The sequence below is a fragment of the Sceloporus occidentalis genome, unplaced genomic scaffold, assembly GCF_023333645.1.
Source record: "Sceloporus occidentalis isolate IW3139 unplaced genomic scaffold, rSceOcc1.0.p SCAF_12, whole genome shotgun sequence".
NCBI classification, from domain to species: domain Eukaryota; kingdom Metazoa; phylum Chordata; class Lepidosauria; order Squamata; family Phrynosomatidae; genus Sceloporus; species Sceloporus occidentalis.
In genome coordinates, this window is record NW_028316992.1 from 12074486 (window position 1) to 12092847 (window position 18362).

General features: G+C 38.5%; 1 protein-coding gene across 3 annotated transcripts in view; it reads left to right on the top strand.

Moving 5' to 3' along the window:
• CTNNA1 (catenin alpha 1) overlaps window positions 1–10339 on the top strand; it is a 92235-nt gene extending 81896 nt beyond the window's left edge. For all 3 annotated transcript variants that reach the window (XM_089478071.1, XM_089478069.1, XM_089478068.1), the window contains 4 exons: window positions 1567–1748; window positions 4085–4190; window positions 5906–6040; window positions 8962–10339. In XM_089478071.1, the coding sequence (XP_089334197.1) occupies window positions 1567–1748; window positions 4085–4190; window positions 5906–6040; window positions 8962–9249 (711 nt within the window). In that variant the 3' untranslated portion in view covers window positions 9250–10339. The remainder of the gene's footprint in view (window positions 1–1566; window positions 1749–4084; window positions 4191–5905; window positions 6041–8961) is intronic.
• Window positions 10340–18362: the final 8023 nt, after the last annotated feature.

Below are 18362 nucleotides of genomic sequence, written 5' to 3' on the forward strand. Positions count from 1 at the left end.
TTACATTAGGGATTGACTCAGTTGTAAAGTGTCATCACACACATGCATCATCTTTACAGTTTCTTGCATTTTTCCTGTCTTACCAGCTAAACTCCAGCCTTTATCCAATTTAGTTCACAAAGGTCATGGACTTTTAGAACCACCTTTTAGTTCTTTCAGTGAATCCAAATCTATGTATGCAAATCACAGACTTAAAGGAGGATATAATCTGACTTCTGCCTTAGGTATCTCTTGATTTTAAACCTTCCCTAAGATTTCAAGGGAAAGGAGAGTATACTTCTTAATCAGGAATTACTGTACGTTAGGAAAATCTAGCCTGAATATAAAATGCTGCCACTGGAGACCCATTATATTTTGATTTCCCTTCACTTATTAGTAGATATCTCCTTTTTTATGACAGCAAAATGTTCCCACACCCCCTTGCATGATGGGGAACGTTTTCTCTACACCAGTCACATTCCTTTAATCTTCCCTTACACTGCACACATTTAAACCTTATTCTGAAATCTTTACGGTTTCTTTTTGGATATCTTGAAAAGGCTGTGGCCAAAAACTGAACATAATGTTCAATTATCTACTGTGCTTTGGCAACCAAGCATCACTTTCCATGTATATTTTATGCTAAACATCAAATTTGACAAATGTTGTTTACTCCAAATCATAAATGGCCAGCAGTGATTTTTAAGATAAAACAAATGTCTTTATTTTTTTTCTCATTTTTTCTGTGTTTCAACTTGCATATGTGCAGTGCACATAGAACACTACAGGAATAACTAAGGGACAAGATTTTTAACAAAAGGCAGATGCTTAATTCAAGTGGCTCTGCTCTTTAAAAGACGGGCCACTTGATAGTGCAGGTGGGTTACTCACTTGCAAGCAGAAGGGCACATTAACCATGCCCTTGCAAGCAAATAGCCAAGACTGCCCTCTTAGCATTTCATAAGGTCCTAAAGTGCTGCCTCTCTATAATTGCTTTCACTGTGAACAAGCCCTTAAATTTTATGTAGGTGGCATGTGTTTAAACTTCTGAAATTCAACCCCAGATGTGTTAAAGGATTGAGTCAGAACATGATGCTCATATAATTGCATAGCATTCTTGAAAATCTTTCCTTTGAATTCTCCACACATTGATCAGTGTGTGAGATTTGGCTTGCAGCAATAAATATATGTTTAAAATGTCCACTTCAGCTGTCCGACTGAAAGGTCACACTGTACTTTTCAGCGAATTCTGTAGCAATTTGAAGTGATCATCCATAGTTTACTGTGAAAGGTGTTGTAAAGAAAAAGAAAAGGGGGGGAGTAAACTTTCTTGGACTGCTGATAATTTTGTTTTAGCAGTGCTTCAAGTGACAGCCTTTATATCAGTGACTTTCTTTCCAAATAGTCTTTACTTATAATTTTAATAGATAATTCATATAGTCACAAAATTTGGATCAAGATGAAAAGAAGTGCTCCTATCAACCCTTCAGGTATAATTTAATCTTCCCCCTGTTAATCAGTAGAACCTGAAAAGCCTCAATGCCAATAAATGAAAAGAATTATGAATGGAGCAATTCTTCATTTCAGGCTATCATGGCTCAACTCCCTCAAGAGCAAAAGGCTAAAATTGCTGAACAAGTCGCCAGCTTTCAGGAAGAGAAGAGTAAATTGGATGCTGAAGTGTCCAAATGGGATGACAGTGGTAATGATATTATTGTTCTGGCAAAACAGATGTGCATGATTATGATGGAAATGACAGACTTTACCAGGTAAGCATTCTTTATGGCTCTGCTACCAAAGTAAGTGTTTTAGAGGCAATTTTGCATTCCTTGTATAACAAGGTTCTGTTAAATGGTATTGATTTCTAAATATTATCATACCTTAGTATCCTAATTAGTATTGTTGACTCTTGACAGGTCTGCCTTGCCAATCACATGTCCATTTTATATTTAGTCACTCTGAGGGATGACCTCTGCCTGGAATGGGGGAAATTGGAAAATTGAATACAGTGCGCCCTTGCCTCACTCAGGGATCCGTTCCGGACGCCCTCGCATAAGGCAGATAGCACGTATGCTCGAGCTCCATTGGATATAATGGGGCTCGTACATGACATGCAGCGAGGCATGCGCACCATAGGTGTTGTAAAGAAAAGGTGCACATGCCATTGTTTGTTCCATCATGCGGCTTTCAGCATAAGCTGAAAGCTGCGTAAAAGGTGCCCGCGTATGAGGTGGGCGCACTGTACATTGCTGTTGATTCCTATAGAATCAGTAGTCCTTCCTATAGTCCTTCAAGACTAGCAAGGATAGTATTTTTTTTAATAGACTGTTCACATTAATAGAGTCTGTGATATTGTTCTCAGATTATATTTGTAGCTGGATAACCATTTCCAGAAAATAGTATAAGAGGATTTCTGATAGACTTTGTGGCAGTTATGATCTGGTGTCCTTTAAGCTTTTCTCTTGTCTGCCAAGCTGTTTAATATCTACACAAACCTAAGCATGGTCATCCAGATATTTAAAGACTGGTATGATAGGTAGATGGATAACATAAAATCCTACCTTATTTTTCATATATGCTAGGTATGTGTTGCTAGTATCAGGCATAGTAATAGATTGGTTGGGAGCCAGAAAACTATAGTTTAATCCATGCATGATGGAAGTATTGTTAGTGGGTGCTTTGTCTGTTCAGGTGAGTGATTGTCAGTCTGTTCCAAAGGCTGTTGTACTGCTGTACTCAATCCCGTGTTTTTCTGGCCCAAAAAGAAACAGCAAAATGCCACTCCTTTTTATGCCAGAAAAAAACGGGATTGAGGCCGCAGTGTGTGGTTGCCATAGCCCCAATCCGGCAGTCAAAGGAGTAACATCAAGCCACCTCTTTAGGATCATCTGTTTTGGCACTTCTTCTATATCATGCATTGGGATCTTGTTATCCGCTGGGGTTTGGTTCCAGAATCCCCCATGGATAACAAATTCTGTGGATGCTCAAGTCCCATTAAATATAACAGCAGAGCAAAATGGTGTTCCATAAATAAAATGGAAAAATCAAGGTTTGCTGTTTGGAATTTATACTTTTTTGGAATATTTTCAAGCCGTGGATGCTTGAATCCGTGGATAAGGAGGGCCAACTGTAATATCTTTCTGGCATTACGCATGTACTTTTTAAAAATTCTTCTAGGACTCTTAAACTATGATGTGGTGTTATACTGTTTTATCAGTTTGAATTTTTATGCTTTGCCTTCTGTTTTGAAATTATTATAAGGTTGCAAAATATTCTGTTTTCCCCCATGCCGTTTTAAAGTGGCCTTTTTATTTTTATCATGTTGAATTGGCTGTACTTTAAGGTGCATTAAATATTTTTCCTTTTAATTCTCCCTTCTCATAAACAACACAGAAAACTTTTATTAATGGTAGTGGAGAGGTTGTATAAAAGAAAATAAGAAATTAACTGCCAGCCTAACATGTGCATAGCTGAATACATACTTAAAATTACTAGAAAAGCTATATTTTCCAAAATTTAAAATTGACATTTTCCAAGTTGATTTTGTGCAACTTGTGGCAATTAAGAACGACTTAGACTTGTCTGTAATCTGAACCCCAGGCTAAAATGCCATTTGTTGCAAATTAAGTACAATAAAGTAAAGGAACTTAATATTTGACTAGGGGTCGTTTATTTTACATATAGCAATAATTGAATCATTTCTCTCAAAACATAATTATCTTGTCCATTACAATTACCTGTTTGTTTTGTTTTGTTATTTTGAACTACAGGTTGAAATCTAATGAGCTAATATTATAGGATGCCAGAGCATTTGGGCATGCTCTATAGAAATTTTAACTTTTTGATTTGAATTGCACAAATGCATGCACCCTTGCCACCAAATCAAATAATTTGTAAAGTCCCCCAGCTCCAAAAGCAGCTTTCCAAGGAGAGTGGGGTGGCTTTTCAAGAAATGCAAGCTCAGAGCCTTCTTGGACAAATAAAATTTGCTCACAGCTCTTGGAACTGAATAACTCATCTACAGTAGGAAATTGGCCAGTAAAGATGCATTTGGTTTGAGGTCCTAAAGACAGTAGACAAAAACTGTGTTATTTTTTTTTTCCAGAGGTAAAGGTCCACTAAAAAATACATCTGATGTGATTAGTGCTGCAAAAAAAATTGCAGAAGCTGGGTCAAGAATGGATAAGCTAGGAAGGACCATTGCTGATCACGTATGTCATAAATAAATTTTCACAAGCCTTCCATTCTTCTTTAACCTTGAGTTTTAGTTTCATAAGTACAAGAAACCTGCTTGTATTATGGTTTTGTTCTTGACTACAAATACTCAGTTCTTCATTCTCCATTTGTTAGCTTCTTTGTTTTTCTATCCAGGTGTCTAATATAATGGTTCATTGAATTTTTTAAATTCAACTATCTCTGCATTTTTATTTTTATTTTGAATTTTTCCTAAGGCTCTGCTTTCCTTTCAGATGCTGCAGTCGGAATGCAGGGGTTCCAGAAAGAGCCCTTTCCATTTTCAAGCCATTGTCTGTAACTGTTTATAGCCATAGTTTCCCATCTGCTGCAATTTCTGTACCATTTAAAAAAGAATTTTAAAAAACACCTGAAAGGTCTTCCTCAGTACATATCCCAGCATTAGCAAATCAAGATCCTATTGTGATCTTTCAGTTTATTTCTGAAAACTTAGGTCATATCTATGACTTTACATTAGAGAGGTACATTTATTGCAGAGCCCCACAGACTAGTCTGGCATCACAGACATGGGCCTCAGTGAAAGTTCAGAAGCCAGAAAGAAATTTAGTCACAGAGCTCAAAACCTTAAATTCTTCTAGCATACTGCAGAATAAATTAGATTGTCCCTGTTTATGCCCCACTAATAGAAGTCTCAGCATTTTGGTCCTTGCAGATACCTCATGTGGGATTGTGTCTTTCCCTTTGTAGTCAAAGAATACTTTCTTACCATTTAGATGAATTTTCATCCCTTTTGAGAACTTAATTCATTTCAGTACTCCTTCCTATTGTTATCTTAATACATTCTGCCTTTTTTAAATTCATTTCACAGTGTGTGTGCAGTTTGACTTTTTCAGAGTTTAATGCTTAAGCTATTCTGTACCCACATGTAGATCTCTCCTTCTGTGCAACTGTTACAGTGTTAAACATGTCAGTGCTATAGAGGTATGAGTTTTCACTCTTCCTCATTATGAATTGAAGTGTTAATATTTGTTGAATTTCTAATACATACCCAGTCTTTCATTGAACACTTACTGGTGGCATCCAGTTGTGCAAATTGTAACTGAATCATAGACAGTATGGGATCATGACAGAACATTCCAACTTTTCCCATTCTCTTCTAGCTTTACATTCCACATTGTAGGAGTCCACCAAATAGTTAAATTGATATGTTTTTTATTAAAATAAAAATACTTTAATAGTGGCCATTGCCATACTTGATAGCAATAATTTCCATTAGTGATACAAAAGAAAGTTTGCAAAGAATTTTATTTATAAAAGCCCATGCTTGGACCTACTTTCAGGTTCCCAGTTGACCATGAAGCTCAACTTGGGGCTAGCTTAACAAAGCTTAATAGAGTAGCTTGGAGAAATGGAACTATGTGCACTGTCACCTAAAGCTTTTTGGATGAAAGGCCAGGATAGTAATGTAGTAAAACAAATCCTCTTCTCTTAAAATAGAGGTAGATCAAACAACACACTATATAACATGCATGTATTAAAATAATTGGTAAAACTGAGGGGTGAGTTTGCCCTTGCATCTGTTTTGAGGGGCTCTCTTCCTGTGCTTTGGAACACTTCTGTTAACAAGATGAGAGTATTTTTTATTACCTGAATCATTTGTGGGGGTTTTCCTGGGTTGTTTTTTTCACTTTAACTTCCCAGCACTAAATGTCATACTTCTTTCAATCCTCAGTGCCCAGATTCTGCGTGCAAACAAGACCTGCTGGCCTATTTGCAACGTATTGCTTTATACTGCCACCAGCTGAACATCTGTAGCAAAGTGAAGGCAGAAGTTCAGAACCTAGGAGGAGAACTCGTTGTGTCAGGGGTTTGTAAATTTCTTACTATTTTCCCTTTGCTTGCTTCAGCATTCACACAAACTTAAACTTTGTTAAATTTGGTAGAATTCTAAATAAACTTTGTGTATTCTTTGCTTGCTAAAATTGGGTTCACTCTCCCTTTGGAAAGATCACTGGGGCATCTTCAGATTATTTTTCTCCACCCACCCTTTTCAGTGCTTTCAGTTAGAACTGTGATTCATATATATACAGTGAAACCTTGGTAGCTGTGGACTTGCCATCCATGGCAGCAAGCCCACATTGTCCCCACTGACATTGTGTGCACGTAGCCGCACCGCTATTAGGGACAAAGAGAAGTGAAGTGAAGGGTTACCTGAAGTGGAGACTTACCTGAGGTCCTGTTGTCCCTAATAGTGGCGCACACTGCCATTGGGGACAGCAGGACTTGAGCATCCACAGATTTTGGTATCTATCCATGGACCGGTCCAGAACAGATCCCTTGCAGATATCAAGGCACCATTGTACTACTGTTATGTTAGAGAGCAGGTTAGATAATTGCAGTATTATATAGCTTTTTATAAGTGTGTAGTATATTTAGTTTTCTGTTATTCTTGTAAGAAACAGCTAAGTCCAAGCTCTGTTTTGTAATTATACGGATAGACACTGATTTCATAGCTGTACTTTTGTTTTCTGAATACAAATGTGTCCTCTTCTTTCTATCTGAAACTGCCCTACCAAAGTCAATTGCCTCTGCTGTTGCTCCAGTTATGCAGTGCCTCTTCCCCTTGCATAAATTCTGATCAATTCCATTTTCACCCATTACTCCCTAAAACAGCAGGAATTCTTTATCATTTCTACATTTCTAATTGAGTTTGCAGTGTGGTAAAGTAGGAAGCTGTGTAAACAAGGGCATGTGGCTGCTTGCTCCTGTACAGCAAGAAAGATTTCTCTAGCACTCAGGCTAACATCTTCTGAGTTACACATTTCTTTAGGCCTTTCACAGTCAAGATTTTTTTTCTCATATCCCATAGAACCAAGCCTTCCCTAGAGCAGTTACTCTGGTTTTTTTTTTATTTCACTAGCTAACCCTATTCAAAATATGACACTTATTAACCAAATAACAGTTTGGCCCGCAAGCGTTAACCTACTACCAAGAGCCAAATGCTAATTGGCAGAATGGAAATTCAGGTAGCCCTTTTCATATCCCTGCCTATGGCTTAGTAAAAATTATCTGACAGAAGTGTTGTTTTTTTATGTTGTGTATAAATAATCCAGTAAATAATCCAGACTATAGGGTATGAGAGAAACTCATTCTCATTAAACTTTGATGGTGGTTGCTAAAAATAACATGATAAGAGTGAGTCCTTTCCTTGGGGAACAACAGCACACTGTGATGCAAACACAAATCAGATGCCACTTAAATGCAAAATACTTGTCATGTGACTGCAGGTTTCTTTCTCACCTCCCCACCATCACCAGGAGGAAACTAAATGGGCATTGTGGAAAACACAACATATATTGTGGTGCTTTTCTGCAGGCCTGGGCACTCTTTGAAAGGTGGTTTGGAAGTGCATGAAGACATACCTGGTAATTTGATAGCAAATAACATGTTCCTTTGGGTTCCATTGTGACTGTAAATGCTGATTTGCCTGATGTGGTCATCTGTTATAGAAATGCATTTCTCTCCAAGCTAGAATTTGAAAAATGTGATTTAATATACCCTGAAAATCAATTTATGCCACATATTGTAGGTATCCTGTTGCCTCTTGGGTAGATAAATACAGATGTAACTTGCTATATCTGCTGTTTTACCAATAAGTGGTCATTATGGTGTATACACTTGTCCCAAAGAACTACTTTGGGAAACTACAAGGGCGAATTAAAATGGCAAAAGGCATCATGAATTCTATATAACTTGCTTGTTGGTTTCTTAGTTGGAAGGACTAATGCAGTGCAATAGAAAGGTTGCTCAACTCTACCCCATAGTTTGCAGAATCTGAATAGAAGTGGGTCATAGTGGACCCTCCTGGCATACCAACTAATTTTTCATTTGTGGCCCTCCTGAAATTGCAAAAAGGGGAGGCAGCTTTTATCTGTTAATTCCACAGGTCATTGCAGGTCATTAATAGCCATAAATTAGTGGTTGAAAAAGATTACAAGCAGTTAAGCTTTGTGCTTCCTCTTTCATAGCTTCTGAACATTCTTTCAAATCTCTCACATTCTCAGCTGGCTAACAATCTGTGTCAACCTACCTTTTGCCACACTGAGTGGATTTGCATGTTCTTTTGACAGCACAGTGATGTGATGCTCCTATACAGATGTTAATATGATACACATCAGTACTGGCAGATGAACAATCTTAACCAAGATAAATGCAATCATTGCATAGTGGCCACATCAGCTATTGACACAGATCTATTCTGACACAATAGAAACTAGTTAGAAACCTGCTGTGTGCAGTCAAAGTTTTTATTTCCATCTGTTATCCTACTGACTCATTCAGACATCACAATCCCTGTTAAACCTAACTAGATGCAAGAGCTGTACTGCAGCTGAAGATTTCCTACATAATCAAAATATTAATTTAATTTAGTCCAGTTGCAAGAGGCTTTACTCTGTTCCCTTTCTAGTCTATATTCCAGGATATGCTGCACTCAAATATTTTCTTAACCCTTTTGGTAGATCCTGTTTTCTGGTAGTCTACAAAGTACCCCTCTCCTATCACCCCATTTTCCCTAAGGCCCACTGACTTTCACCAGGAACTCCTTTGTATAGTAAAGGAGTTCAACGTACTAAACAGCAGGCACACATCTTTGATTATATAAAGACACAGTTTTGCAATCACAGATTTCCTACAAATGGTAAGAAGACCACTTCTCTTCTTTACCTAAATAGGCTCTATTGTGGACACTGTTTAAACTAAGGCAACTTCTTGTTGATTTCATTTTAGGTGGATAGCGCTATGTCTCTAATTCAAGCTGCAAAGAACCTGATGAATGCTGTGGTACAAACGGTGAAGGCTTCTTACGTGGCATCCACTAAGTACCAGAAGTCTCAAGGGATGGCTTCTCTGAACCTTCCAGCAGTGTCTTGGAAAATGAAGGCTCCAGAGAAGAAACCACTAGTCAAACGAGAGAAACAAGATGAAACACAGACCAAAATCAAGCGAGCCTCCCAGAAGAAGCATGTTAACCCAGTGCAAGCACTCAGTGAATTTAAGGCAATGGAGAGCATTTAAACAGACAGGGCAATCTGGGTTTGATAGCTACTACCTACAGAATTTCTTGCAGTATTCTGTGGATTATGTTAAAATTCATTTACTTAATAATTTGATAAAATCATTTAGAGTAAAAGGACGTAAACAGACTTTGAAAGTATAACAGTACAAGTTTAAATCTACAGACGTGCTGATTCTATTATGAAAATATTGTTTAGAATTCTGTGGTATTTTTAGCTGGCCTCTTAAAAGTAATAAATCCTGCTTTTAAATCTATTCTATAACCAAAGAAGAATTTACCATAATATTAATCCTTTACATAACTGGACCACATCATTCCTTTCGAAGAAAAGTGAACCTTCTTAAACTTGAAAGTAGAGTGGGACATCTGGTTAAGTATATAATGCTGTGGGTTGGTAGAGAGTAAGCTTTTTATGACAAAATCGTTGGCAAAGTGGAAACTGTTAGTTGCTGCTTTAAACACTAAAACAATGCTAGAAAACAGTTTTGAGGAAGTAATGTACTGTAGTGTTCCTTTCTTATTTAAGCAAGTTTTCCCCCTTCTTTTATTTTTTAATGGAATACATTGATGGATTTGTTCTTGAATTGCTGAAATCAATGTCATTTTTATCGGCATGCACAGCTGTGCACAGCAGGGAGAGGTGAGCATTTTCTGAGGGCCTCTTGTGAGGGCTTCTCTGGAAGCCTGTGGGAAGACAATCCCAAAGAAACATGGTGTGTAATACACAATGCATCATTAAAAAAATCTGATTGTTTTCCTTGAGACAGGGAGAAAGTTAAATGTTGATTACAGATTACTAATGTACCTTGCCACAAGACTCTAATAAAGTTCCTTGTACCAGCCAGTACAGTAAACATTGCATTCAAATGCCAATCCATCATTGCGTTCCCCTGATAATTGCTATGCATCCTGCCTTAAGCTTAAAAGGAAACGTAGCCAATAGTTTTAATTCAGACTGCAATTTAGACATTGTCATACTGGGAGCTTTTTGGTATAATTTTGCTGTTTTAAAAAAATTATGGATTTCTGTTTTTATACCTTTTCCAATAAAGTTCAGGATAAAAACCAGTTGCATAGATCAGAATTGGATTATGATGTTGTTGTTGTTTTCGTGGTTCCTCCATGAACTGTGATTCCTCAGTGAAACTACTAATACTTTTAAAGGAATAAGTTCACACTATATTAATTTAGTTAAAAAGTAGATAATACCTGGACAATTACTTTTTCATTGCACCTCAGAAAGAGTTAATCTGCTTTTATTCTGATTCATATCATGTCACTAGGAAAATGTATTTATGGGTTAAGGAGCTGGGTTTCTTGGCACATCATTGGGATATTTGTTCCAAATGTTAATTGGTTTGGGGTTGTTCTTTGTTTGTCCACAGTACTTACACCAAATGCATCCACTTGAAAGAGAGTCCACTGGAAGAGCAATATTGATCTAGAATCTCAATTCATCACAGTGGCTGTGTTTTCAATATGGACAGCTCAGAAAGTGTTTATTATTTCAGCAAGTTACAACAGTGCCACAGTGTTCAGATGCAAAACTAGTAAACCAAGGTTGCATCATCATCATCATCATCATCATCATTACAGTTGCCCCTCCTTTTTCATGTGGGATCCATTCCAGACCCCCTCACAAAACTGGAGTTTCATTTATATTCAAGCTCCATTGGCTTGAATATAGGCGTGAAACCCATTCATTCCCCCTCCGTTTGTCCCTCGCACATAAGTGGGGATGCGGGTCTGAAGACTGCGAGAAAAAATATCATATAGTTAAAAACATACAAAAATAGTATATTAAAATAGAATTAAATTACTACAATAATTAAAACAAATTCAGTGCTAAAATCAAGTACTTTAAAAATATTTAAATGCTTAAAATACATTAAAACAATATAACAACACCCCATCACATGCCTTTAAAATTTTCTGTTTTAAAAGCCTGTCTGAACAAGTAGGCCTTAGCCTGTCGGCAGAAGAATAACAAGGCAGGGAGTTACAGAGTCTAGGGGCAACCATAGAAAAGGCCCTCTCGTGTCCCCACTAACTGTGCTTGTGATAATAATAATAATAATCTTTATTTCTACCCCGCCTTTCCACAATGTGATGGTTGTGGGATGGAGACAAGGGCCTCTCCTGGGGATCTCAGAGCCTGGGCCAGCTCATACAGGGAGATATGATCTGCATTTATTCTTTTATACACACAAGGTGAACAGGTTGATGTGTTTGAGAGAGTCATCTTGTTAGGGTGCTTGCAGTGAGAAGCAAAATACTCTTTTCGTGTTCCATCCTCTCACAGTTGAAAATTGGTAAAGATAGACATAAACCTTTCATTGTTTCAGAAAAGTCACTGCAGTAGTGAGATGTTGGGTCAGATAGAGGCTGGTTGGGTTACATGTTCAGATAAATCTGTGGATGTGACCGTTTCTTCCAGTTTAATGTAAAATGTGTTCTTTAAAAGTTGTACCAGAGTTATGCCTGGTACAGAGAGAGGTTACCTCTGGTTTGCAATGGCTACAGTTTTAATAATAATGCTATACCCTGGGGTGCAGATTTAAAGATGTACATAATACAGAACATGGAGTTCCATAGGAAGCATTTAATTATTTATTTATTTATTTATTTATTTATTTATTTATTTATTTATTTCATTTTATGCCATCTTTCTCCCAGAAAGCGACCCAAGGCAGCTCACAAGATAAAAAACATTTTAAAACTTTAAAAACATAACTAAAACACCCACCCCATATAAAAGCCACCCCGTCATGATTTAAAAGTCTGCCTTAGTAAAAATGTTTTTGCTTACCGGTGAAAGGAAAGCAGGGAGGGGGCAAGCCTAACCACCCACAGAAGGGAGTTCCAGAAATAAACAAATAAAGTAAATATGTATGCCATTAATATTGCAACAAATTTACTAGAATTATATGCTATAAGAAAGGAAGAGATAACTTGGGTAACTCTAGCAAATCTTCCTGGGTATATTGTGCTGTGGATATAATAATATATACATATAAATAGTACTGATTTTTGACATTACTGTTTTGGTGGTGACTCTCCTGACTTTAGTTTTTCGGGCTAAGTGGCCATGTTCTAGAAGAGTTTATTCCTGACGATTTGCCAGCATCTGTGGCTGGCATCTTCAGAGAATTCATCTTCAGCCACAGATGCTGGCAAAACATCAGGAATAAACTCTTCTAGAACATGGCCACATAGCCCAAAAACCCAACAAAACAACTATGGATGCCAGCCATGAAAGCCTTCAACTTCTCCTGACTTTGTTAATGCCCACATTTTCCTGGTGGTGTAATAATCAGTTTTTACAACTGCTGCATCAATATAAAGCAGCTTTTGTATTACTAGCTTAACTGACTACAGATGTTACTGAATTACCTGGCTCAGAAGAAAATCTGTGGCGTTCATCATGCTTGCATGTGCTGCAGACTGAGTATTCCTCCCTCCCATTTTTCTGTGACTTACATTCTGCACCTCAGAGTGTGTGTGTGTGCGCGTGCGCGCGTGTTGTACGCCTTCAAGTCATTTCCAACTTACGGCAACCCTAATCATGGGGTTTTCTTGGCAAAATTTCTTCAGAAGTTGGCTATTGCCTTCCTATGAGGCTGAGAGCATGGCCAAGTTAGGAATTGAACCATGGTCTCCAGAGTCGTAGTCGAACTCTCAAACCATTCCACCACGCTGGCTCTCTGCACCTGTGCCAACAGTGAATTTCCAGTTGAATTTTCAAGGGTTCTTAACAGTCACAGGAAGGGAGGGATTGCAACAGCAGTAGAAATCATGTAATTTGCCATATGTCCAACTAAACTGCAAGTCCTTGCAGCATACCCACTGGAGCAGAATATCCTATAAGCTAAAAAATAATTTTCCCAAATGCATCATCAACATAAGAACAATTATGTGGATTTTTCACGTCCATGTTGCCCCTCCCTCCCCAAATTCCCTTTTAGAGAATCATGTTAAGAGTTCCTTTGCAGCGTCACACTCCTTCAGAAAGATAAGATTTTCTGCAATCTACAACTTGCCTCCAGTAACAGGATCATTACCTAAATTGTTCATTTCTGAGTTCTTCCTGCAGCCTTAGATAGTACTCATCATGATGTGTTCATGAATCACTGAGGACCTGTTCACAGGAATACACAGGAACTATGTTCATATTTAGCAGGAAGATCCAAGGAGGTGGCTTTGTGTGATTTGACCAGCATCTCTCATGTCCTTTCTTTTCAGTCAAGAGGAACAGCTGTGGGGCAAAAACTGTAAGGTTAGTGCAACCATTAATCAGTTTGTATTCCCTCCTTGGTGCCTCTGAGAAAAGGAGAAGATGGGCTTTGGCTCTGAAGGAACCATTGGCCATGTGTCTTCTCAATGCATTTGGTCATTATATAAGGAAGTTATATAACAGCATGCAAGAGTTAGTGCCTACGTTTATATCCCTTTTTCATGCAGTACAAATATTACACTCAGTCCTCCAGTGGTTCGATAGCAGGGATGGGTATGTATCACTATGTTGTGTGTATGTCAGACAGAAGCAGAAAGGAATGCATTCAGATATTTAAAGCACCCAGAATACTATAAAGCTATAAATCAGGTGTAGGAAAGTTTGAGTCATCCTGTGCTTGATATACCATGCTATCAAAGAGTCCCAGAGTCCAGGGATTGGTCTGCAGTGGAATACAGAATACTGGGCCAAGAGATTTGTCGTCTGATCGTGGTGTGCTACATTGTTCTGTATACATATCCCTGTAATTTCTGCTGTAGAACTGCATCTGCCAGATCATGCTTTGGATCCCAGATGAATTGTTTGACCATGTTCCAATTAATTTGAAATCATTATGCCAAGTTCATGCTGAGAAGTGATCTGAGACTGTCCTCTGTGTTTTTCTGCTAAGCCAGGTTATCTTTCCTCTTCAAACTGCAAGCCTAAACCAGGGCATGTTTCAAGCTAACTGGAGAGTAAGAGTTAGCTGTGGATAATATGCCTTGAGGGCTTCAGAGTCAATGATGTAGTAAAAATCAGAAGGCTGCAAGAGGGACAAAAGCACAGCCGTGGTTCTGTAAAGGCTTGTATGATGGCTAAAATTACTCAGCCTTACAAGGCACAGAGGGAAGGGGCACAAAGAGCACAGCACATTTTACAGCCAAGACCCCAAATGAAATGTGGTTATGCAGTTTGCACAAATGGTCATACAGTTCTGCTCTTGGCAATACATAAGAGCCTCGGAATGTACTTTCAAATAAAGACCTTTTGATTTCAATGTAAAGGAAAGTGATAGCTTGGAAGAGAACAGTGCAACAGGAATAGAAAGAAGAGAGAATAGCAAGCTAGTCTCTACTTGAACCTTCAGTCTTCTGCTTTTCATTCTGTTTCCCCATCTCTCAGAAAAACATTGGAATGTCACTTTACTTTGCTTGACAAGGTAGTAGTGGCACATGTTGTAAGAGGTCCCCCCTTCCAACCATCTCCTGAGCTTGTACCAAACAGCTTGTGATGGACGTCTCAGCATTTAGCCAATAAGAGGAGGCAATTGTGAGATCAAGATAGATGATGAGGTCTGTTGGGTATGCCATCTTCGTAACTGATTAATTCAGAACCATCATTTCATTTACCGCATGTCATTTAATGAGCCTGTAGCAATGGCAGCCACTGTTGTACTGGGAAACCCATACAGTTATGCAAAGAATTTTTAAACATTATTATAATATTAAATAGGTAGGCTTTATCTAGAACTGACCATTTCTGGTGGCTTTTTAAGAAAGGCATCAGCACTTTGGAACATATCCAGGGTTGCCTATCAGCACTGAAGAGGCTGTATTGAGCAAGAGTTGAGACGAGATCAGTGCTACTCAAATGAACCATTATCTACAGCATTTCTGGAAATTAACAGTTGGGGTAAGCAGGCACAAATATGATAGTAGCCTCTGGCACACTTGGGGGGGAATGCCATGGCCATCTGATAGCTTAAGAAACTAGATGACCTCTAAAGGCATTCCAACTCAGTGAAGATCTTTTCCCTAAGAGTTAACATTCAAACTGTTACAAGAAAACTCAGATGTGACATCAAATTTTAGATTGCCACCTCTTCCACTAGTGGTTATCATTCACTGGCTAACGTACCCTAGTTTCTGAACTAGAAGCCTTCAATGGGAAGTGAGTTACAGAAATAATGGACTACATAGTATCATTTTGGACACTACTGTTTGTGGATATGTTTCCTATTCAGTATGTTAAAAATGGTTCCTAAATACTTTGGGTCTGTCATCACTAACCACTCTTCTCTTTCCTACAGTTAATTCACTGTTGGGAAACTAGAGAAAATGAAAGTGGTGTAACACAATGGACAAAATATATCACTTAACAAAGAGTATGAGGGCAATGGTATTGGAGATCGAGAAGAACTATCTTCTCAAAATGTGGACCAACTCACAGTTAAAAGCACTCCTCCTAGCTACTTGGCAGTGCCTCATGAATTGCCAGCTCACTAAAACAGATATATATTTTAAGGGGGAAAATCACATCTCTCTTGTATAATGTTGATTTCCTGTCAGACTCCATCTGTTCTTGTCTGCTCTCCCCAGATGTATTATGGCTACCTTTCCCCCACTAAGCTCATCTGTTGTATGTTCGCTCCTAACTTCACTTTATGCAATACTAGTGTATTCCAGTAACCATCTTGTTCCCCAGCAGCTGCTAAACATAACATAATGGGCTCTATTGCATCGCCCTCTTGTCCTAGTGTGAGTTGTCAGTGAGCTGATTTACTTACTCTTCCTTGGAATATGAATTTTTATGATCCCACAAAGGACTATATTTTATGCATGATCATTTTGAAACCCAAGTAAAATACTAATAGGCATGAATTTAGCCTGGTGTGACATTATGCTTATGCCCTTGAGATACTGAGGCTACAATCCTAAGCAAAAGTGTCAGTCAGTTTTAGATTGAGTCGGTGTTGACTTGTTTCCAGAAATAGCCTGTGATCAAAGAAACCTATATCCTCAAGTTTTACATAGTGAAGAACATTCCAGGTTGGTTGAAACTCCACTTTAGTAAGTGTTAAATGAATTATATCCATTGTTGCTCATACAATAGGAAGTATAGCTACAAGAAAGGGATAAGCAGAGCCTTAGTGTATACGAATGCCTAGGAGCAACAGTTGGTGCATATACCAGGAGCCTAAACACCATAATTTATCCCAGTGCCTCCAAACATAGGAATTCTGCTGAATCTAGACCAGGATTCTGCTTCTTTATGGTGACCACATAGATGCTGCCTCACCCAAAACTCCATGAGCAAGACTGGAAAGTAATAGACCTTCCTGTGTCTTGCCACCTACTCTGAAACTGCTGGGCTCATACTGGCTTAACCTGGGACTTCTATACGCCACAGCTTTTAACTGCTGACACACCTCTATGACTTTGCTGTTTACATCAGTGCCAATGACTAGCACTGCATGTTGCAAATGTGAACATGGATTTTCGTGAAAGTAATGGGCTTGGAAAATTTAACTTTAACTACAGCTCCCACCATCCCCCCCCCAGCCATTGTGACCACTGGCCATGATGGTTAGGAGATCCTGGGAGTTGTAGTCACAAAAAAGTAAATTTTCCAGACCCTAGAAACCCCGTTCAGGTTTTCTAACTTCCTTATCCCCTCAAAATTGCCTGTTTCAGACAAAGCCCTGTACCCTTGAAAAAAGTAGTTTTACAAAGAAAAGCAGGACAGAACAGGGGTGGTTTGGCCTACAACTCCCCCACCATGGCCAAAGGATTGTAGGAGGTGTAGTGCCAAACATCTGGAGCGCTGAAGAGTCTCTACCTCTTGACATCAACCATCTGAAATATATCTCATGCACTATTATCAAATGCTTGATTCTGCAGTACAATTCATTACAAGTTAAGGGCTCCTGGGGTCAGGGACCTAATAATGTAGCCATGTGTATGTACATGTGTACATGGGGATCCACTTAAAGGAGAACACTAAAAGGAATAGAAAGTGTCAATGATTATTGTCACCTCTAATAGCTAACTCAGCTGGTGAGTGCAAAGATATTAGAGTGGGTGCTTGGTACCAACTGAGATTTGGTTCCAGGACCCCTGTGAATACCCAAATCCATGGATGCTCAAGTCCCATTAAATACAATGGTATAGTAAAATGGTGTTCCTTTATATCAACTAGCAAAATCAAGGTTTACTTTTTGGATTTTTTAAAAATATTTTCAAGCCATAGATGGTTGAGTCTGTGGATAAAGAATCCATGGATACAGAGGGCCGACTGTATAACCAACAGTGGTGCCACTAAGAACTGAAAAATCAAGGCGGTTTTAGCATGCTTGGAGAAATATGCACACGTGCACACACACATGTATCTCTTATAAAATATACTTTAAGGACCCCCCACAAAAAAACCCAAAGGGAAGAACTTATCACCATTAAAAAAAAAAAACCAGTGAGGGCTGAGCTGGCTTAATGCTCATTACTAGAACACTAGTTGCTCACTAAATAACTGTTGGAAGCAGGGATGCGAAACCAGTGGAAAGGAGGAGTGGAGTCATGTGTCCTGAAAGAGATCATCGCTAACTCTCCACTGAAACACTACATTGCAGATTTCAGCAGTAAAATTTTGACTGCAGATATAAATGCAGCGAATAATAATAATAATAATTTTATTTATATTTCCCACCTCGATCCGCAGATTTAAACTACAATGTCATATAAAATACCCTCAATAAAACAATGGCCTGTTACAGACTGCCAAAATAAAGCTGCTTTAGGTCTCTTTGGAGGTATGCTATTTAAATGATGCATGCATCCTAAGAATCCGGAAGCTGCACCAAAGCTGCACTCCAGTGCTTAGGAATGGAGTGTGGCTTTGGGGCGACCTCCGGACTCTTAGGACCCATGCATCATTTAAATAGCATACCTCTAAAGAGACCCGAAGCAGCTTTATTTTGGCAGTCTGTAACACCAATACAATGTATTGACTAAATCGTCATTTAAAATGCATATTACAAATAGAGGTGGAGTATTTCTAATTCTCTTATAACAGATTAGGTGGATAGGCCAAGCGCATGAAAATTGGTGCCTTGATTTTTAGTAC